Source organism: Bubalus bubalis, chromosome 7, assembly GCF_019923935.1.
Source record: "Bubalus bubalis isolate 160015118507 breed Murrah chromosome 7, NDDB_SH_1, whole genome shotgun sequence".
Lineage (NCBI taxonomy): Eukaryota > Metazoa > Chordata > Mammalia > Artiodactyla > Bovidae > Bubalus > Bubalus bubalis.
The window spans coordinates 961,849-983,605 of NC_059163.1; the positions used below are offsets into that span (position 1 = coordinate 961,849).

Genomic DNA, 21,757 nt, shown 5'->3' on the forward strand with positions numbered 1-21,757 from the left:
CTGCCCTGTGACCTGATGCCACATTCACTCTCTGTCCCCAAGTACCTGAGCACAGGCTTAGAGCGCCAGTCTGTGTCGCCCTGTCCATGAGGCTGCTGGACAGCGCGAGGTCCGCACGAGTGACGAGACCAGGAAGGGCTTCTGCCCCTGCAAAGCACTTTGAACACAGTGGTGAGAGCCCACCCCTTGCTTAAAGGGAGCTGTGTCACTTCCAAGGAGGTGGGCACAGCTGCGGGTAGAGCTGCAGGCACGCATCGTGGCGAGCAGCCCCCTGGGCTGCAGGGTGGACTGTACAGCCCTGGTCCCCAGACATGGAAAAGCCCTGGCCTCCCAGTGCCCGCGGGGTACACACTCCCTTCAGGAGCAGACTGGGGCCAAGAGAGGCGCACACAAGACCTGGCTGGCTCCACACCCAAGGTCTGGACCCGGCTTCAGGGTGACCAGGACCCCAGGGCAGAGCTGCAAACGGACTAAAAGGAGGTCATTCACTGTCCCCGTGTCCACCCTCCCCATGCACGCGCCCAGGACCAACACTGACGCGGCTCCTCCCAGCACAGCGAGCACCCAGCAGCCAGACTGTCTGGTGACAGTCAGTTAAAGAAGGTTCTTTTTATTTTTGCAATGTCATTCCATACAAAAGCAATAGAAACATAACAGTCTTAAGAAGTTTACAACTGAATATATGAACAGAAAATCTGTACACATTATCATTTACAGCCATTTTACAAAGTGAATTAACTGATTATAAAAAAAAATTCTAATTCCTCTGCTGCCTTAACTTTTGGAGTATTATAGATAGAAGGCCCACTTAGTGCTATTTACAAGTACCAAGACTGTATAACTTACATAAAACCCATTAACTTATCAGCTCAATATCTTCGACTATTCAGTGCTCTGTATGAGGAAAAATCCCATCTTGATATACTGACAAACAGCCAGAAACCTAACGCTTTCCACAGAGACAGTAATGGAGCCGATTATGAGAACACTTATTCTCACAATCAGTAAAGACAGTCGATGCTGGACTGGTCCCAAGAACGCAGTTAAACCCAAACCAGCCATCTGATGAGTAGCAGTTTCACATCTGCAATGTTTAGCAGGAAACAGTTACGCTACACTTCCCAGGTTTAACGTCAAGGATGCTGGAGATGGAGCGATTAAAGTTGTGGCAAGACTGCTTCAAGTTAGTTTCCTCGAATTTAGTTCCATTTACAACTTAAAACATGCAAAGTACACTCCCTATACATAAAATTAACATTTCTTAAGAAAACGGGGCGAGAACACTTCACCATGAGGACAGCAAGCTATTAACAGGAACCTCCAGTTACAAACGAGGATGCATGCTGGGCAGTCGGCATCCAGGTGGCGCCGGTTAGCTCATGGCCGAGAGGTCTCTCAGGGGCTCGGTTAAACAGGCCTCCAAATCGAACTCGTCCTCCGCCTGGTGGTCCACGTGCCTGACTTTAGTGGGGGTGCCGCAGAACATGTCCTGGAAGACAGAAGCACAGTCTCAGCAGGCCCTGGGGCACCGGACTTGCTGCTGGAGGGCGCTGAGCAGGGCTGCTCAACCTCTGGGGACTGCCCGGGAATGCAGGAAACTCCCGGGACAGAATCCAGAAGTATGTCAAACTTTAGCTGACCTCTCAAATTACCACCCCCAACCCTCCCCCATGAGAAACCGAGTGACACTTTAAGGCCTCTGAGCCGCAGACGCTCCAGGTGATGGGAGCCGATGTGGACGAGCCGCGATGCCATGGCTCAGAACCACCACCAAGCGCCCGAAACCAGACAGGGACTCCCCCTCAGCTCTGGCCCTGGACTGACACGGTCTCACTCCACCCCAAAACAGGGGCCAAGGTGTTCAACCTGAACCTAATCTAAGGGGCCAACATGACAGCCCCCCACCGAGGAGCCTGAACCCCTCTAGGAAGTCATCTCGTGGGGGAAAGCAGGAAGACTCCTCTAAACTACAGGGAATTAGAGGGATGTGGCTATTAAACATGTAATTGCTGATTAAACTCCAGATCAAAAGAGAAAAAGACCTGTGAAAAGAGTATCACTGGGACAAATGGGCAGCCAGAACAGCCTGTCTGCACGGCAGTGGCGTCCTAGCAAGCTGGCCTTCTGTGCACAGCAGTGACACGGCGGCGTCTGTGCTCAGCTGAGCAGCTCTCCCCCCGGCTCCCGCTCCCGAGGGGGACCTGCCGGCTCACCTGCTCCCACCCAGCCTGCTCTCTTGCCTCCCACATCCCCCACCTCCACTTCTCCCTGGGAGCCCCGGGACTCCTGCCTCTATCTGCATGGCCGCCCCTCCCAACTTGTCTGATCACAAGCGCATGGTCAGAATCTGGTCAGAATCTGTTTGCTGAGCTGGGACGAAGGTCACTCTTAATCCAGATCAAGGACACCACTTGCTGAGATCCTCTGGCATGGGTTTCTCCGTAGTCCTGCCTGCATCTGAATACCCACTGAACTGGGATCCTCCTGTGGTTAAATATCCTGTTTTCATTTGACAAGTTTCCAGGTTCAGATCAGATCAGTCGTTCAGTCGTGTCCGACTCTTTGCGACCCCATGAATCGCAGCACGCCAGGTCTCCCTGTCCATCACCAACTCCCGGAGTTCACTCAGACTCACGTCCATCGAGTCAGTGATGCCATCCAGCCATCTCATCCTCTGTCGTCCCCTTCTCCTCCTGCCCCCAATCCCTCCCAGCATCAGAGTCTTTTCCAATGAGTCAACTCTTCGCACGAGGTGGCCAAAGTACTGGAGTTTCAGCTGTAGCATCATTCCTTCCAAAGAAATCCCAGGGCTGATCTCCTTCAGAATGGATTTGGTTGGATCTCCTTGCAGTCCAAGGGACTCTCAAGAGTCTTCTCGAACACCACAGTTCAAAAGCATCAATTGGTCGGCGCTCAGCCTTCTTCACAGTCCAACTCTCACATCCATACATGACCATAGGAAAAACCATAGCCTTGACCAGACGAACCTTTGTTGGCAAAGTAATGTCTCTGCTTTTGAATATGCTATCTAGGCTGGTCATAACCTTCCTTCCAAGGAGTAAGCGCCTTTTAATTTCATGGCTGCAGTCACCATCTGTAGTGATTTTGGAGCCCAGAAAAATAAAGTCTGCCACCGTTTCCACTGTTTCCCCATCTATTTCCCATGAAGGGGTGGGACCAGATGCCATGATCTTCATTTTCTGAATGTTGAGCTTTAAGCCAACTTTCTCACTCTCCACTTTCATTTTCATCAAGAGGCCTTTAAGTTCCTCTTCACTTTCTGCCATAAGAGTGGTGTCATCTGCATATCTGAGGTTATTGATATTTCTCCCGGCAATCTTGATTCCAGCTTGTGTTTCTTCCAGTCCAGCGTTTCTCATGATGTACTCTGCATATAAGTTAAATAAACATCGCGCGATGGGCGAGCCATAGCGCGGCCGAGAGGAGCCACCGCACGTCCGAGGTCAGGGGCAGAAGCCGGGAGGATCCCATGCCCCAAGGGCGGCGGCCAAGAGGAGTTACCCCACGTCCGAGGTCAGGGGCAGCGGCCAAGAGTACCAGACTGCGACGGCACAGGAACGGCCGAGAGGAGCTACCCCGAGTCCGAGGTCAGGGGCGGCAGCCAGGAGGAGATACCCCACGCCCCAAGCCTGAGGCCAGGGGCGACGGGCGGGAGGAGCTACCCCATGCCCCTAAGCCCGAGGCCAAGGGCGGCGGAGGCGAGGAGCAACCCCACATCCAAGGAGCCGTGGCTGCGCGGGCGCAGGAGGGCCTAGAGGAGCTATCCCACATTGGAAGGGTGGCGGTGAGGAGATACCCCTCGTCCAAGGTAAGGAGCAATGGCTACGCTTTGCTGGAGCAGCCGTGAAGAGATACCCCATGTCCAAGGTAAGAGAAACCCAAGTAAGACGGTAGGTGTTGCAACAGGGCATCAGAGGGCAAACACACTGAAACCATACTCACAGAAAACTAGTCAATCTAATCACACTAGGACCACAGCCTTGTCTAACTTAATGAAACTAAGCCATGCCCGTGGGGCAACCCAAGACGGGCGGGTCATGGTGGAGATCTGACAGAACGTGGTCCACTGGAGAAGGGAATGGCAAACCACTTCAGTATTCTTGCCTTGAGAACCCCATGAACAGTACGAAAAGTTTCCAGGTTACTAGTCCTCAAAAAGCGTCTGCGGTAACTGTGTTCCTATCAGGATCTCTGTCCTCCTTCTATGTCTGTGTCTGTGTCACTTCTAACATCTCACGTGGTCACAGAGAGGACGGGGGGTGCAGGTGGCCCCATGACTGGAAGGACAGGTGCCTGTTTACCAGGCTGACAGGTGGCAGGCAGGAAGGCAGCCGTGCACTTTGATTTTACCTGCTCCTCAGCTCTTCACAGTATAAGCTGGTCTTCTATAAAGCCTGAATTTTTCAAGAAAACATTTAGTTCTTCTAGTTTTTAACCTGTTTTTCCATTCAGTGGGCAGGAGATTTACACATGCAAGTACTGTAGCAGGCTCCGTAACAAGTGAGAGCTCAGTCACTTCAGTCACGTCTGACTTTTTGAGACCCGATACACTGAGGCCCACCAGGCTCCTCTGCCCATGGGGAGAATACGAGTGTTGCCATTTCCTCCTCCAGGGATCTGCCCGACCCAGGGATGCAGCCTGCAGTGCAGGCAGGCTCTTCACTGCTGAGCCTCTGGGGGGGGCCCCTGCGATAACAAAGGCATCTTTGATGTGAAGTGCTGTTTCGTGTGTGGCTTGTACACACGCACAGAAGAACTTGCACTCAATCAGTAACCACGGAATCAGAGAAGGATTCTGCACACTGCTTTTCATCTTTCGAGGTTTTTTTTTCCCTACTCCAAAACATGTACTTTTAAAAAATTGGCAAATGTGGGGAAACCCCTAGGCCCAAAGCATCTCTCCACTTATGACAACTAGCCGGTGATCCTGTAACAGCAATTCACCAGCACGAACTATACAGCTTGAAATTAACACTAATGACAGGACCAGAAAAGACCTTTTACTTTTAAATGAAGATGGTGGTATTGATTAGTCAGACTGAACCCAAAATCTAAAATAAGGATCCATTCAATCTGACATTTCAATAAAGTCAGAGAAAGAAATAAGGGCCCCTTCTTCTAAGCATCAGGATCAAATTTCATTCTAAACTTCGGTTTATCAAGGGGCATGTGTCATAGACAATTAACCTGGAACACTTGTGGGAGAGTCACCCGGGGAAAGGCACTTACGAAGTTGTCTTGAGAGCTCGTCTGGGACTCAGAGCTGCTTTCTGCGGACTCAGTCTCCATCTCCCCGAGGTCCACAGGATGTCTGTGCAGTGAACACACGCGCGTCAGCCACCACGTGAGGGGACCAGGAGGCACGCGGTGCAGACGAGCATGCCAGGCTGGCTCAGTGAGACACTGCCAGCGCCATGCCGCACGCGCACTCCCAGCACCTCCTCCGCCCTGAGAAGGGGACGCCCCCCACTCCTCCCCGAGGAACGCGGGCAGCAGCCACCACGGGCACAATGCCCACCGCGCTCAGAGCACACAACAAGCTGCCCACTGCTGCGCGAGGCCAACTGTCTGTACACGCCCACAAGCACCCTCTACACAGACGTGAGGACAGTAAAGCCCAGCTTGGGGGGGACACACGCTGACCAACCAAACATCACCACTCATGTTTCCAACTTCCTGCTCAGAGAGAACGGGCGTGTCTGTGAAGGTGAGGCCGACTTCATAAAGATGCGTATTAGACATCGTTTCAAACCTGACAGTTTCTAGTAAATGCCCCTGGCTCAGAGCAGAAACTCAGACATCTGGAAGACTAACTGGGTCTCTGAGGGAGGGAGAAGGTTCAGACGAGGGAGCTGAGGAGACAACCACAGACCAGCCTCCGTCCCCCGCCCAGCCAGCATCCGACCACATGGCAGCAGCCCAACCCAAGGCCTTCTCCACTGGACAAAGAATTTAAAAAGAAAACCTTCCACAGGTAAAAAAAAAAAAAAAAAAGAGACAGCCTCTCACTTTTACACTGCTGTTCAGTCACTAAGTCGTATCTGACCCTTTTGCAACCCTGTGGACTCAACACTAGGCTCCTCTGTCCATGGGTTCTCCAGGCAAGAATACTGGAGTTTTTCCTTCTCCAGGGACCTTCCCGACCCAGGAACTGAACCCGCATCTCCTGCACTGGCAGGTGGACTCTTTACCACTGAGCCAACTGGGACGCCCGTTTTCACTGGAGCGTAGCTGCTTTATGAGCTCATGTTAGTCTCTACCGTGTAGCCAAGTGAAGTAACTATACAGCATGCCTTTAGTCCCTGAGTCACCTTCAACTCTTTGTGCCCCATGGACTGTAGCCTGCCAGGCTCCTCTGTCTGTGGGATTTCCCAGGCAATACTGGAATGGGTTGCCTTTTCCAGGGGATCTTCCCAAACCAGGGATCAAGCCCAAGTCTCACTGAGCTGCCTAGCTCAACATAAACTACTCAAGCTTTTCAAAATGTTTTATCTTAAAAAACAAACAAAACCCCAAGTACCTCTACTAAGATCAGTTTGTTGTAGCTACAAACAGTAAGTCCAACCCAGGAAGCACACCGCTCCCTCCAGCCTCTCCCGGAGCGCACACCGCCGGCTTCAGGCGCAGCAGAGAGAGAACAGGCAGGACACAGGCGAGGCCACACGCCCGGAGCTGCTGCCAGCACCAGAGAGGGCGCACAGGACGCCCACAGACACGTACATTTCTTGCAAATCGCATCCTTCTTCAGCTGGGGGATCCCAAAAATGCAGAGCCACCTTCCAGAGTCTGATCTGCTGGTCCCACGACCGCCGACTGTACTTCTTGAATTTGTTGGGGGTTTTGGGATGAACGCCGGGCTGTCGAAGGTGCCTACAGGGAGAGAGGGATGATCCTGGTGCACAGCTCGACCCACGTGTGAACACAAGCTGAACAGCACTATCTCGCTGACTGCTCTTCGCTCGCAATCCACGCTCCAGCAAAGGACACCTGCATTCAGTCCAGCAGCTCCCGTGCCCTGTAAAGCTCCCGTTGCACCCTTGTGCGGGAAGCAGGAAGCATGCTGCTGACGTAGACTGGGTAAGGCTCGTGTTCTTCTCTAGTAAAAGCTTTTCAATCTGCAACCTGAACTGAACTTTCCCCGTCATGTACGTTAACAGTCTCACATTTACAAAACAGCTGTGATTCCTGACAAACGTTACCTAACATTCTAAATTACGAAAATGTTACTTGTCTTCGTGTCCTTGGTCTCGCAGTCACCAACGTGTTCTTCTCTATGTAAGTGCCTGACGGTCATTAATAATGCAGCTCTTAGCAGGTGAACTACACCCAGAATCAGGTTCACCACCTACACACGTGACCTGGCCAGCCCACGCTGGCGGCGCAGGACTACCTGGGGACTTCTTTAATGTAGCGGTCGTAGGCGATGGTGTTCTTCCCATAGTTGATCTGCTTCTGTCTCCGCATCAGAACACTTTCATCCGTCTCCAAGTCGGCTGGTAAGGCGGACACAGACTCCTTCGAATCCGAACTAAACAAAATGAAATTCACACAGCAAACCTCACAAGTAAGATCATTCCATAAGAAAATGTGTAAGCACAGTAACAGAGCGCTCGCACGCTGGGTTTCCAAACTGTATTATCTCCAGAACAGTCTAGAATCTCTGAATATATGGAGATTTAGTACAGCATACGTATTTCAAAATCAGTGAAGAACAAAAAAAATAGAAAATACTATTGAGAGTCAGCATTTCACGTTCACACGTTCACATTATTTTTCATGAGTAAGTCACAGGGTTATTAATTAGAAAAGAAATGATTACATAGCATTTACCTTCCTGATGATGACTTTCTCTCTCTTCCAAAGTCATTGATGAGGAGTTTCCTTTTATATCTGAGAGCAAAGTAAATAAATGTTGCTGTTTTTACAAAGGTACAGAAATCAACACAATGCTTCTAGGGCCACAAAGCCTCTCTGAGGATGTGGTCTGGTAAGTGGATTAAGCAACAGTCACAGTAAGGTGGCTTCTTTTATTTTCAACCTCCCTCAATCACCATTCTCTGGTGAGAAGATAAGGCTACTTGCCAAGACCATACAGAATACTTAAAGCAACCAGTTCTGAAAGCAAACTACTGCTGCCAGTTAAGTAGTGAGACCATGGAAATTTACATCTCTCTTAACCCTGAAACCTTCAGGAAAAACTCAATGTGAGCTGAAACGAAGTCTTTACTTCTAATACCACAATCACTCATTAATGAGACACATGCCTGTTGGGCACCGCTCACCTTGAGAAGACTGCACACCTTCCCACGCCCACCCCCTTCCTGTGGATGCACCGGGAATTTGCTTTCTAGCACAGCAACAACCAACACCCAACTTTGCAAAGGTGTGTCATCAACCAAAACACACAGAACAACCTGACCTGGAAACTGCCTCTCGCCAGACGTTCACGCTAGGGTCCAAAGGACGCCACATGCTGCGGTGCCTCATCACCAACCAAAAAAACACAGAACAATCCGACCTGGAAACTGCCTCCCGCCAGACGTTCACGCTAGGGTCCAAAAGAGGCCACATGCTGCGGTGCCTCACCCTGGCCCAGGTGTGCAGGGGCCCCAGTGAGTCTGGATACCAGGAGGCAATGTGTGTCTGGAGCCATCGCGTGAGAACTGGAACATCAGGCCATGAGATAATTTTCTGTAGGATCTCATTCTTTCCAGAACCCTTTCAGGTATGACTAAGGGATTCCCTGGTGGCTCAGAGGGTAGAGAGTCTGCCTGCAACGCGAGAGACCAGAGTTCAATCCCTGGGTTGGGAAGATCCTCTTGAGAAAATGGCAACCCACTCCAGTATTCTTGCCTGGAAAATCCCACGGACAGAGGAGCCTGGTGGGCTGCAGCCCATAGGGTCGCAAACAGTCAGACATGACTGAGCGACTTCACTTTCGCTTTCAGGTATAACTAAAGCCCATTTTCCAATTTTCAGGCTGTTGGTGTGTAGTGTGAGCCACCTGCCTTGACATACAGCGAGCTCACTGCTCACCCCTCACCTCCTGGTGGGAAGTAAGGCAGACCATGATAGCTCCATCACCTAGTCTGCTCAAAAGCAGCAGCTTTCCATCAGAAACGGTGTGATCCAGAGAAGAACAAAGAGAAGTCCAACAATAGGAGAGTCAAGACAGACAGTGTCTCCCTGCATCAAACAGGTGCTGGAGACGGTCCCCAGCAAGGGGCGACAGTGGGTATCAAGACACACAGCACTGGGGCTCCACAGTCCAGTGGTTAGGACTCTACACTCCCAATGCAGGAAGCACGGGTTCAATTCCTGGTCAGGGAACCAAGATTCTGCATGCCAAGCGCAGTCAAAAGGAAAAAAAAAAAATACACAAGCACATGATCAGAGTTGTTATAAACCTTGTGAGCAAACACAAACTTTTCACAGCTGAGAAAAATCAGCATCTATATAAATACAACTCATTCAAAATACTGGAGCCTGTCAACTCCCAGTTCACTCTCTTACCCAGGCAGATTATCTGCCCACATACGTCTTAATGTCCGCAAGAAATTAAGTGGCCCCTTAAGTGGTCATAACCAACCCCAAGTGTGCCCGTGTCCTTTCCAATGGAGGCAGCTCTGAACACCACTGACCACTGCAGACAGAGAGGAATAAGTCTGGCCCCACTTCCCTGCTGACGGTGAGGACAGACCTTCGCCTCTGAATTAAGAACCAACAGATTCTTGGCTCAATATCCTTCAGTTAATCTCAAGCCACAGCATTTTAACTCAAGGCTCCTTCAGTGGATTGGATGGCATCTATCAAAGGGAAGAAAGGCCCCAAAACACCAGGGAGAATGTAATCCTGAGATAAGCAGGGGTGAGAACGCCATCATCTTCTGAACTGTGAGGAGCTGAGGAAGAGGAAGTAGTTTGAAACTGAACCTGCACACACACGACTTAGGGCCAGCCTGCAAAGGGCTCACAGGCCCCGAGTCAGGGACCCCCTGTACTCTGGCACTTCTGAGCGGTTACCTGAGACAGGTGGCAGTCAAGAGCGCACGCCCCAGTGGAGTGGGAACAGGCAGCGTGGCAGGTCAGAGCACACGGCCACAGCTGTCTGCAGCCCAGCCAGACACTGCCCACCCCCAGCCACCTCAGGACAGCCCTAAGACATTGGTCCACAAATGTCAGTGGGCAGGCTCAACTGACGGGCTTAAGGTGTGGCTGGAGCCCACCCAGTTTCTCACCCAGCAGGCCTGGGGTGGGGCCTGAAAACCCGTATTTCTCACAAGTCCCCAGGAGCTGAGATGCGGCTGGTTGGGAGGCCACCACCACTTCAGGACACGCCTCAAGTTTCATATACACTTCACAGCACCACAGATGACACCTCACAGTGGTCTACGGCATGTACCTTGCGATTTCTTTGTTGACTCTGGTCCTCATTTCATCTTCTTCCACTGCACTCGCCCAGTCTGAGCATCTAGAACGGGGCTTGGGGCCTTCGGGAGTGGTAAAGCTGCAAAACAATGAAAAGGCACATTCGAACCATGACACAACTTTCAGTGTCCTTTCAAATCATACATCAGGAAATTTTCTGAGGTTGTTTGGAGAGTGCCAACAAAATGGGCTCCAGAGTAATCCGCTCCATTAACTCCCTAGTTCACCGAGTTCCAGCAATTCACTCCAAGCCTCTCTGGGCTCTGTCTGTTAAACAACCGTGCACTCCCTGTGCGCCACCGTCAGCTGGACCATGAGGACACGGTCCCCGCGGGGAAAGGCAGGCCACGTCAACAGCCGTCATCAGCACCAAGAAGTACACTCATCTAATACAACCTTTTCTGTAAAAAGTTTCATTTTTTAAAAAGGATTTTAAAGAAAGAGTGCAGCTACTACATTTTCAGTGCTAAGCAGAGTGACCCACACCTAGTAAATGTGGCTACTATTTATTTCCAGATGCATGTAATAACGGTTCAGAACATATCACATCATAATTAAAATGTGGGGAACAAAAACATCCTTCAGTGCTCTCACCACATCAGGGGTGGTCTGATAAGGCACCCCTAGAGTTGGATACATTTAATCTAGGAGCTCAGGACTATCTAGAACTCAAGGAAATCTTCAGTCAGGTTCAGGCAATTTGAAAGCACAGGGCTTGATGCCAAGAATTCTGGCAGCTAGAATTGTTGGTATGTCTGTTACTTACAGATAAGATGTAAACTCACATTTGTATCTTTCTTCCTCAACTTTCTATTGGTCACTACTGGTACATCAAAAAGAGAAACTAACTTCAACTGCAACAATAAGCAGTTTTATATATTCTAGCTGAAAACTCAATGGCATGCTTTGAAAATGCAACAGCAATAACCAAAGAATAATCCCCTTACGTAATTATCATTTCTTCCCTTAGTTACCCCAACCAGAAAAACTCAAATCCTAAAAACAAATTTCCACAGTATAAATATGGTTGGCAGGGTCTGAAATCAAATTAGTAAGTTAAAATGACTCAAGACTGTATCACAGACACAGAGGAAAATCAAATGGAGGTGTGCCCAGGGTTAGACATCAACACTCTCAATAGTCTGTCAAGAGGTTCAGGTCTGCATTTCAAGCCGTAACAGGAGCCTCAACTTTTTAAAGGTGCTGAAAAGACTGAGAGTCCCTTGGACAGCAAGGAGATCAAACCATCAATCCTAAAGGAAATCAACCCTGAACATTCATTGGAAAAGACTCTGATGCTGGGAAAGATTGAGGGCAAGAGAAGGGGGCAACAGAGGATGAGATGGTTGGTTGACATCACTGACTCAATGGACATGAGCCTGAGCAAACTCAGGGAGATAATGAAGGACAGGGAAACCTGGCGTGCTGCAGTCCGTGGGGATGCAAAGTCAGACACAACTCGGCAACTGAACAATGCCCTTTTACTCCATCTCACATTTTGGTAGCTCAACAGAAACCACCTTTTGTGGAACTGAAACTCATGTTTTAGATTAGGCAAATTACGTTCACCACCTCACCCTAGCTTGGGATGGGAGATAAAGCTTTATTTACACACTGAGCTAACCTCCCTCCAAAGGGATCAGTTCTTGCACCCGTGGAGATGTGGATGGCTCCACCCTCCAAGAACCTGCATGCATTCTCCAGCCACCACAGGGCACTGCGGGGATAAAAGCACACTGCACAAACGCCCGGGGCAACGCCCCCAGGACAGGAACACTGCTGGCACAGGAGCAAGCAGGCCTGTGTGGCTGTGAGCCAGGCGGAATCCCAGGGTACAGAGGGATTTCAGAGCAATTAAGCAGTTAAGGATTTAACATTTTGTCTTCAGTTAAAAGGGAGATCACTGCAGGGGTCAAAGCTTGATCTCAAAGACAGCTTTGTGATAATGCCAAAGAATGTTCAAAGTACTGTACAATTGTGCTCACTTCACATGCTGGCAAGGTAACGCTCAAATCCTTCAAGCTAAGCCTCAAAAGTATATAAATCAAGATCTTCCAGATGTATAAGCTAAATTTAGAAAAGGCAGAAGAACCAAAGATCAAATTGTCAACACTGACTGGCTCACGGAGAAAGCCATGGAATTCCAGAAAAACATCTACTTCTGCTTCATTGACTACCTGAAAGACCTTGTGTGAAAATTTTTAAGAGATGGGAATACCAGACCACCTTACCTGCCTCCTGAGAAACCTGTATGCAGGTCAAGAAGCAACAGTTAGAACCAGATATAGAACAACAGACTGGTTCCAAACTGGGAAAGGAGTACAATAAAGCTGTGTATCATCACTCTGCTTATTTAACTTATATGCACAGTACATCATGCGAAATGCAGGGCTGGATGAATCACAAGCTGGAATCAACTGCCAGGAAAATATCAATAACCTCAGATATGCAGATGACACCACTTAAATCGCAAAAAGTGAACAGGAAGGAACTAAAGAGCCTCTTGATGAGGATGAAAGGAGAGTGAAAAAGCTGGCTTGAAACTCAACATTCAAAAAACTAAGATCATGGCAACCGGTCCCAACACTTTATGGCAAATAGATGGGGAAACAATTTTCTTGGGTTCCCAAATCACTGAAGATGGTTACTGCAGCCATGAAATTAATAGACACTTGCTCCTGGGAAGGAAAGCTATGACAAACCTAGACAATGTATTAAAATTCAAAGACATCACTTTGCCAACAAAGGTCCATATGGTCAAAGCTGTGGTTTTTCCAATAATCATGCACAGATGTTAGAGTTGAACCATAAAGAAGGCTGAGCACCAAAGAACTGATGCTTTCAAATTGTGATGCTAGAGAAGAGTCTTGAAGAGTCCCTTGGACAACAAGGAAATCAAACCTGAATATTCATTTCAAGGACTGATGCTGAAGCTCCAATACTTTAGCCACCTGATGTGAGGAGCCAACTTATTGGTAAAGACTCCAACCCTGGGAAAGATTGAAGGCAGGAGGAGAAAGGGGCGACAGAGGATGAGATGGTTGGATGGCATCACCAACTCAATGGACATGAGTTTGAGCAAAATCCAGAAGATGGTGAAGGACGGGGAACCCTGGAGTGCCGCAGTCCATGGGGTCACAACGAGCAACTGAATAGTAACCTATTCCTCGCATCTAGCCCCAGGGCTGTTAGAGCCTCTCCTCTCACGTCTTTCCCCAAGTAACCTCAAATCTTTAAAAGTCACATGTATGCTGATAACTCAATTTGTTATTTGTGCCTCCCAACCCAGACTGTTAGATGCTGCTTTCTCACTATCTTTTCTTTAGTCATGCGAAAAACTTAAAACCTAATCACTGACTCCTTTTCCCAGACCAGGTCTGGTCCATATCATCCTCTTCATCCAGGTCTCAAAGCTAGAGTCGTCTTTGACTCCTCCCTGCACCAGCCCTTAACCCATCAGCAGGTATTGAGAGTCCTGCCTTAGAAGCCTACCCTGAGCTACACACTCCTTACACCATCTCCACTGCTCAGTCTTCAGCACCCCTTTCACCTGACTTGGCAGCGGCCCCCGTCCCCCGCCCTTGTCCTCCTCTAGCCAGTCCTCATACTAGCTAATGCATCCCCACCTGAGGGCCCCAGTGTGTGGATCCTCAAGGGACCACCTCCCAGCTCATCCCGACAGAGGCACGGATGTGAAGAGCACGCCGGCCTTCACCACCGGACACCCCCGCGTGCACTCTTCAGCCACTCCTGCTTCCCTGAAATACCTTGTCTGACTTGCTGACCCACCTGTATCAGAGTATAAGCAAAACAAAAAAAGGAACCATGGTTGGCAGGGTGTCTTGACCTCCCCAACACGCTGCCCAGCCTAGAAAACACTCAAGTAAACTGCCAACTGCAGAGGCACGGCCACGGCTCCTCAGCCGGGACACGCCTCAGGAGCGTCAGGGTGCAGAGGGTCCTGGAGCCTGGTCTTGGTTTGCTTCCTGGCGCCCACCTTCTGTGACCGCTGCAACACCCAACTTTCCCGACTCTCGCACGGGAGAGCCTGACTCGCCTTGCTGGAACGTTCTAGAAGTTTGTGGCGGCCCTCAACGCCATCCCTGGAACCTAGCAGGGCTCGCTGCCTGAGGCTGAGCCAGTTTTGGTGGACACCCGTCACTGAGACGCCTCCTCGGATCCTCAGGGCCCTCCCAGTCCTGCTGTGATGCACAGGGGCCAGGGCTATTCCGGGGTGCTGCCCCAGGGGCGCCCCGGGTGCTGCCGGGGACCCACCGGCGACCCCCAGTCAGTCCGTCAGGCGCGGGGAACCTCCGCCCAGGCCCCCGGAGCCGCCGCAAGGCCCACCTCTCGGGTCTGTGACCGCTGGGCGGCCTAGCGAGGCCCTCGGCGTCTTCGGGCTTCCGGCGCCTCCCGTCGGCCGTGCGCTTGCGTCCGAGGCTCCAACGCGCGGGGGGCGGAGGGCTGGCGACGAGAGACCGCGTCAGAGCGAGGTGGCCTGCGGCTCCCGCCCGGGACCCCCGTCCGGACCCCGCCCGCCGCGCGCCCGCCCGGGAGGACCCGGCGCGCGGCCCGACCTCACCTGGCGTCGTTGTCGCGGCGGTTCTCGTAGCCGGCGGGGCTTCGCGGCCTGTAGGCCATGGCGACGCGGCGAGCGGGGCTCCGGGGGTCCGGCGGCGCGGGAGGCAGACGCGAGCTCCTCTCCGCGCGGCGCCGACTGGCGCGCGCCCCGCCCCCAGCCGCAATTATAGGCGCCGCCCGCCCCCAGGCTCCCGCGCGCGCCGCGCCGGGCGAGCCCATCGGGCCGGGGCCGGGGAGCCCCTCGGCAGCGCGCGCCGCGCAGGCGGCCCAGGCCGGGGCGGCCGCCGTGAAACCGCTGCCCCGCGCACTGCCACCCGGGCGGCGAAGGGGCTCCGCCGGGGACACTGAGCGAGGCCCTCAGAAAAGGTCGTCCCCTCCGCCATGGAGGCGGCCGGGCCGCCGGGCCGCTCGATGCTGATTGGCCGCGCCTTCGCGGGCGGGGTAGGAGTATTGGCGGGAGATTCGGAGGCCGGCGACACGGGCGCGCCAGGGGGCAAAGGACGCGCCGCCGATTGGCCTAGCCCAGGTTTGGGGCGCTCTCCGATTGGTCGGCAAGGCAGGGACATTGTCCGCGCTGGCGGGAACCCGGAACCCGGAAGGGGAGGCAGCCTCAGGCTGCAGGCTTCGCGCCCCGAAAACTCGCTGCCGGCGTCAGATGCCCAGACCCCTGAAACTATGTCATATTGTTTACACACACGCACACACACACAACCCGTGAGCCTATGTCACGTTCTTCACACACACACACACACACACACACACACACACCTGTGAGCCTACTCCACGTTCTTCACACACACACACACACCCCTTCCCTTCCCTCCCCGCCTCACCAGGCTGGGCCTTTGGCCAGTCTCCAGGCGTTAGGTGGTGATGCTTGTGTGCAAATAAAGAAGATAAAAGACTTGGGTTCAATCCCAGGGTTGGGAAGATCTGGAGAAGGAAATGGCAACCCACTCCACTATTCATGCCTGGGAAATCCCAGGGCAAAGGAGCCTGGCGGGCTACAGTCCACGTTTTAGGGAAAAGCAATTCTGACTCTGTGCTGGGACTGTTTGACAATCATACATAAACCCTGCCTCAGAGAATCCTACTTCTCTGCCTGACTCTAAAGTGCCCTTTTTTCAGAACCCTGTCCACCTGTAGAAGGCAGGAAGAAACATATACCCTGCCTGAGGCTTGCAATTCTAGGAGATATTTGCAAGATTAATGGCCTTTTTACTGTTCCCTTACCTCCCTCATCTCTGACCTATGAAAGAATCTGGCACCCAGACCCCAATGACATGGTTGTTTTGAGACAGTTTGCCGTCTTCTGTCAGCGGGCCCTCAGAATAAAGTATTCCTTGCCTCAACACCTTGTCCCCGATTCACTGGCCTACCGTGCAGTGAGCAGAGCGAGCTTGGACTCGGTAACACATGAGGTCACAGAGTCAGACATGACTTATGACTAAACTATCAGAGAAGGACTATAGTGAAAAAAAAAATCAAGTATCTCCAAGATATAGTAAATTCCAGTCCACTGGCTTTCAGTGGGCTGCGTGTACTTTATAAACATGTTCAGGGTCCAGCAGCAGCATAAGGGAGCAGGGAGCTTGTGCTGCTGAGGAGCTCTCCCAGCCAAGTGGCTGTGCCAGCAGGCTCCGTGTGGGACCCAGCAGCAAGCACACGGCTGGAGGCCTCGCCCAGCAGGGCTCACCACCTTGGATCACCAGTGTCCCTCACGTGGGCCCCTGCATCTGGAGCACGTGTATGCTGACCCCCTACCCCCAGCCCCCAGGACCCATCCACAAAGGTTCCCTGAAGTGAGCTTTTTGAGACCCCAGCTAGAATATCAGGGGAAGATTCCTGAAGAGTCTGCCTCCCTTTATTCTGAAGAAAACATGCGCACTAAAGAGGCCACTTCTAAGATGGACTCGCCCCAACTGTTTGAATATCAGGAAAAACAAAATACTGATAACTTCATACTAACATTTTATTCAATAGCATACCACTTTGCTACAATAGGTGTATCTTTATAAAACTAAGTAACCATCTCTTGTAGAAAAGACAACCCCAGGCCTGGCTCTCCCTTGCCAGAGTTTGAAATTTCAGGCTGAGGCCGGGCATGGCTCCTGGCTGCCCTTCTGATGGCTGTCCCCTGTGGGTGACCCAGGAAGACCACGAATCTGGGCTTGCTCACTTCCAAATCCCTGGGCTCAGTGCAGCCTTGGTGGAGTTGATTCCATCTAACCTGCTTAGCAGGACCAAGTTTAGGAGGCTTAGGGCCCCTCTAACAGCCACATTCAGAGCTGTACCCAGGAGCCCAGCACTTTCCTCCCTGCCCCCCACCTCACCACCAAGATTGGGGAAGACGGCTGTCATCGCCTTGACTGCTGGGCACTTCCCTTCTGAAGCGGGTGGGCCTGTGGGGGGCCTCGTGCTAGGTCCCCACAATCTTGCTGTCTGGACACAAGATGTTCCCGGGCAACCAGAAGTCTGAGACAGCCCATTCCCTGGACTTGTGGGAGCACCAAAAGGCACGTGGTCACAGGCCCCTCAAAGGGGTGGGCAGCCCCACATGCACTCGGCTAAGGGAAAGGCAGGTGAAAACAACCCGATGGAAAGCCCGAGGAGTCCCTGGGTAGGGGGCAGATGGGGGCCACTCCACCCAGGAGGGCACCCTCGGCTGGCCACGGTCACCAGGAGGCCCTGGGCAATGCTCGTGCCCTCCACCGCCAGGCTCTACACCGGGTCCTCAGAGCGGCCTCATGGGGAGGGCATCCATGCCATGCTGCAGGGCCAGCGGCCAGCCTGGCAACGGAAGCATGACAGACTGCAGTCGTAGACAAATCCAGGTCTGTCGTATAACTGAGAGGCAGTTATGACTTTTGTGCCCCATACACTTAAGGCAAATGGCTAGGTTAGGGTCATCTGGGGCAGACCAAGGGGTCGCCTAGAACACAGCTCGGGGGCCCCAGAATGCTCTGGAGATGGACCCGACACCACGTTCTGCGTGCCCAGCACTGACCCCTAGTCGGAAGAACAGAGTGAAGGAGGCAGAGGTGCTGAAGACCACCCCACTGCCAGGGACAGAACTTCAGCAGGAAGGTTCTGCCGAAACCGCAGCCAGGCCCTTCCACAGCCTCGGGGCACCAGTGAGCCGCCTCACCGAAGAGCTGCCCACAGCAGCACCGAGGAAGGCCCAGAGGCCCGTCTCCCCTGGAGGTGGCCACAGGGTCCCCCCAGGGGGCTCAGCGCACGGCGCACACGTCCAGGATGCAGAAGCGCGCGCGGCAGGTGGGGCAGGGCACGCGGCTGGCCAGCCAGGTGTCGGGGCGCTGCGGGTCCTGGCGGCTGGCGAACCACTTGCCCATGCAGGTGAGGCACCACATGGGGCGGCAGTGGCATTGCTGGCACTCGCCCACGGCTGCCGCCTGGCAGGTCTTCACCAGCTTCACGCCGGCCCGAGTCTGCATGCAGCCGATGCATGCCTCCAGGTCCTGCAGGCAGGCCAGGTGGTCAGAGGAAGCCCAGTAGGGCCGCCCTGGGGATGGGGGTCCTGCCCTACCCCAGAAGAGGCGGTCCACGGCGGCCCAGCTGTGGGAACCCACCTCCCCTGCCCAGCCCCCTACCTGGCTGCTGGGGACCGAGTAGGCCGGGTTGACCTCCACCAGGGAGGCAAAGGTCTCCAGGAAGAGGTCGCCCAGGCTCTGGTGGATGACCACGTTGGCCGCGCTGCGGATGGGCGCCCGGAGCTTCTCACACAGCTCACCATACTCCGTGGAGTTCAGCCTGTGGAGGTGGGTGCTGCTGGGCAGGGACCACTAGAGATGGCCGTGGGGCCAGAGCCCATTGGTCCAGTGCTGCCCACGGGCCTCTCCTTGGGACGTGCGGAGGGGCACGGAGGGTGGGAGAGCTGCAGCTGCGGCAGAGGGCCTGGCCCTCGGCAGGTTCAGGCCCAAGACGGGTCCAGGAGGGGCGGGCAGGCCCGCCACAGCCTGAACTAGACAGGACAGCCTCGGCCCCGGCCCAGGCTCAGGGCTGAGGGAGCCACCGAGCCTCCGTCCTATACAGTGGCCCCCAAACACCCGCCGTGTGCTCCTCCCGAGACGCCAGGAAGACAGCTCAGAGCAGGCTGGGAAGAAAGGGGAAACGCAGAGGACCTGAGGGAGGGGCACTCTGGAGGGACCAGCTCCCACCCACCCCGCCCCCTGAGCCACACAAAGAGCAGACCACGGGCGCACCACCCCAGCGGCCCCAGCTGCAGGCCCGCCTACCGGATGTCGAAGGCCGGCACGGCGGGGTTGGCACTGGCCACGCGGATGGTGAGGAGCTGCACGGGCAGGTGCGAGTCTGGGGAGAGGTCGTGCTGCTGGGACTCCATCACGGTCAGGTGCACGTCCTGCTGCTGGGCCACGTGCACGCGGTACGTGGTCACCTTCATCACCCACGTGTCCGTCACGATCACACGGGCCCCCGGCACCCCCGTGGCAAACTTGTCAATCCGCCGGAACTCCGTGTTCACGGAGGAAGCCACGGCCCGCCAGCCCGACCGTGGGAGGGCGTAGAGGGCCAGGGTGCGGGCCAGGGGGTGGCGGGCCCAGTGTTCCCGGGACCAGTAGTAGATCAGGGTGCAGGCGATGGCGGGCAGCATCAGTGCTAGCAGGAGGAAGGCCCGCCAGGTCTCCGGGGTCTGGCTGGGGTAGTAGAGCTGCTTTTCTGAGGCTGCGAAGCACATGCCCACATAGTAGCCTAAAAGGGACAGGCAAACTTCAGCAGAGGTTGGGACTGCCAGGCTGCCAGCCTCCCCAGTGCTGTCCCTGTCCCTTGGTGGGGTTGGGGGAGGCCCCTTCCTTTAATCCCCAGCCTTGGGTCTGGCCCTCTGCCATGGTCAGCTCCGAGGGCAAGGCCATGGTACCCCAGGGCAGGTGGGCCTTGCCCAGCTCCATAGCTGACTCAACTGAGTACTTGTCCAGTGAGCAGAAAACATTCTCATCTTACTACTTTAGTTTTGCACAAACCACATATGAGTGGAAGAAATAAAATGAGAAAATCCTAGAAAAGCAAAAATAAGCACAAGGATCTGGTGTCACCCAACGCAGAGCTGCCCACAGGCCGTATTGGGACTGGATCTCAGCCTCTGGATCCCACCTACTCTGAGGAAGCAGACCAGAGTATGGCCCATCCCAGAACTGGGACGTCGTGGACCAGTCAACAAAGGTGACAAGAGCATGTCACAGGGACACAGGAGCCAGCTCCAGGCCCCTGGTGGCCAGATGGGGGCCAGTTTGCATGTCAAAATTAATAAAGTAGACAGTGACCTGCAGAAAAGGTTTGAAGTTGCAAAAATAGTAATAAATGCTATTGATCAAACTGATACATAATAAGTAACTCATGTGGCAATAAATAACACCTCTCTGAAGTTTCAAAAGGGCTTCTCTAGGACCTCCCAGGTGGTGCAGTGGATAAGAATCTGCCTGCTAATGCAGAGGACATGGATTTGATTTCTGGTCCAGGAAGATTCCACATGCTGCAGAGCAACTAAGCCCGTGTGCCACAACTACCGAAATCTGCGTGCTTTAAGGCCTGCAACAGAGTATCTCCCATTCTGCACAACTAGAGAAAGACCTCGCGCAACAAGGACGACCCAGCACAGCCATGAATAAAGTTATATTTTTTAAAAAGGGTGGGGGTGGGGGTGGGGGCCTTCCCTAGTGTTCAGTGGCAAAGATCCAGCCTGCCAATGCAGGAGATGCGGGTTCGATCCCTGGGTCAGGAAGATTCCCTGGAGGCGGAAATGACACTCGACTGCCGTCAACCCTCTCTGCCTGCCTTTCCCGCACCCACCTTCCAGGGAGATTGGGACAGGCCACCTCTAGGGGCATCAGTTAACTCATACCTCGACTCGAGGGACCTGTACCCCGAGAGCCAGCTCACCACCTGCCCCACTGAGCAGAGCACCCCCTTCCCTAGGGTTCTGAGCCCACCTCTCCGCCGGGTACCTGCAAGGGGCAGCACTTCCCCAAGCACACGGGCGCTGCGCCCGCAGCCTCGGCTCTCCAACACGGGAGCCCGCCCCCCGTCCCTCCCACTCCGAGTCCCGGAGGTCGGCCCTGGGCTCACCGAGGGGCAGCAGCGAGTGGCACAGCAGCGTGGCGGCCGTGCGGCGTAGGTGATACGGCACGAAGGCGGCGTCTTCGCTGCCCAGCCAGCCCGACAGCAGGTTCTGCACCGTGAGCCCGGCCGAGTGGAACTCGGTGGGGGTGAACACGAAGCACACGGCGAACACCAGGTAGGCCAGCGTGAAGGTGACCTCGGGACTGTCCATCGCGCCGCCGTCGCCGCCGGGAAACTAGCTCGGCGAGGCCTGCCACCCAGCGTAGCGAACCGGCCACAGAGTCCAGGTCCGGTAGGCGCCCGGCGGCGCGGGGCGCTCTGGGAAACTGAGTCCCTGCCCTGGAGGCACTCGCGGGGCGCTCTGGGAAACGGAGTCCCTGCCCTCGCGGGGCGCTCTGGGAAATGGAGTCCCGCAGAGTATTTTGGGAAATGAAGTTCTCGGGCACCTCGTTCGACCGCCCCCGCCCCCCCCCCCCCCCCCCCCCCGCCCCACCTCGCGAGCCGCCCCTACAGTTCTCGCGAGGGTTTGGCTCTTCCACACGACCCGCTTGGGAGCGGCGCTGCACTCGATCCCATTGCCCAGCTGGGGAAACTGAGACTCGGGGGAGAGGCTCTCGGGCCCTCATTTCCAC

The 21,757-nt window shown here is 54.0% G+C and overlaps 2 protein-coding genes across 5 annotated transcripts; both read right to left on the minus strand.

Annotated features, from left to right (window-relative positions):
• Positions 1 to 594: 594 nt before the first annotated feature.
• LOC102397664 (stem-loop binding protein) lies at positions 595 to 15,192 on the minus strand. 2 transcript variants are annotated; one of them, XM_025290506.3, is made up of 8 exons: positions 15,031 to 15,189; positions 14,796 to 14,912; positions 10,423 to 10,527; positions 7,852 to 7,911; positions 7,412 to 7,549; positions 6,742 to 6,891; positions 5,251 to 5,332; positions 595 to 1,489 (listed from the first exon to the last, which is right to left on the minus strand). In XM_025290506.3, the coding sequence occupies exons 1-8, from the start codon at positions 15,087 to 15,089 to the stop codon at positions 1,373 to 1,375; spliced, it is 828 nt and encodes a 275-aa protein (XP_025146291.3). In that variant the 5' UTR covers positions 15,090 to 15,189; the 3' UTR covers positions 595 to 1,372. The 2 variants fall into 2 exon arrangements, with proteins under 2 accessions (XP_025146291.3, XP_025146292.3); XM_025290507.3 differs by lacking the exon at positions 14,796 to 14,912 and having other exon boundaries at positions 15,031 to 15,192.
• A 1,791-nt stretch (positions 15,193 to 16,983) lies between these two features.
• Positions 16,984 to 21,348, minus strand: TMEM129 (transmembrane protein 129, E3 ubiquitin ligase). 3 transcript variants are annotated; one of them, XM_006044970.4, is made up of 4 exons: positions 21,132 to 21,348; positions 19,286 to 19,760; positions 18,641 to 18,800; positions 16,984 to 18,508 (listed from the first exon to the last, which is right to left on the minus strand). In XM_006044970.4, exons 1-4 carry the CDS (start codon positions 21,334 to 21,336, stop codon positions 18,260 to 18,262), a joined length of 1,089 nt encoding a protein of 362 aa, XP_006045032.1. In that variant the 5' UTR covers positions 21,337 to 21,348; the 3' UTR covers positions 16,984 to 18,259. The 3 variants fall into 3 exon arrangements, with proteins under 3 accessions (XP_006045032.1, XP_006045033.1, XP_044802229.1); XM_006044971.4 differs by lacking the exon at positions 16,984 to 18,508 and having other exon boundaries at positions 18,657 to 19,143; XM_044946294.2 differs by lacking the exon at positions 16,984 to 18,508 and having other exon boundaries at positions 18,657 to 19,171.
• Positions 21,349 to 21,757: the final 409 nt, after the last annotated feature.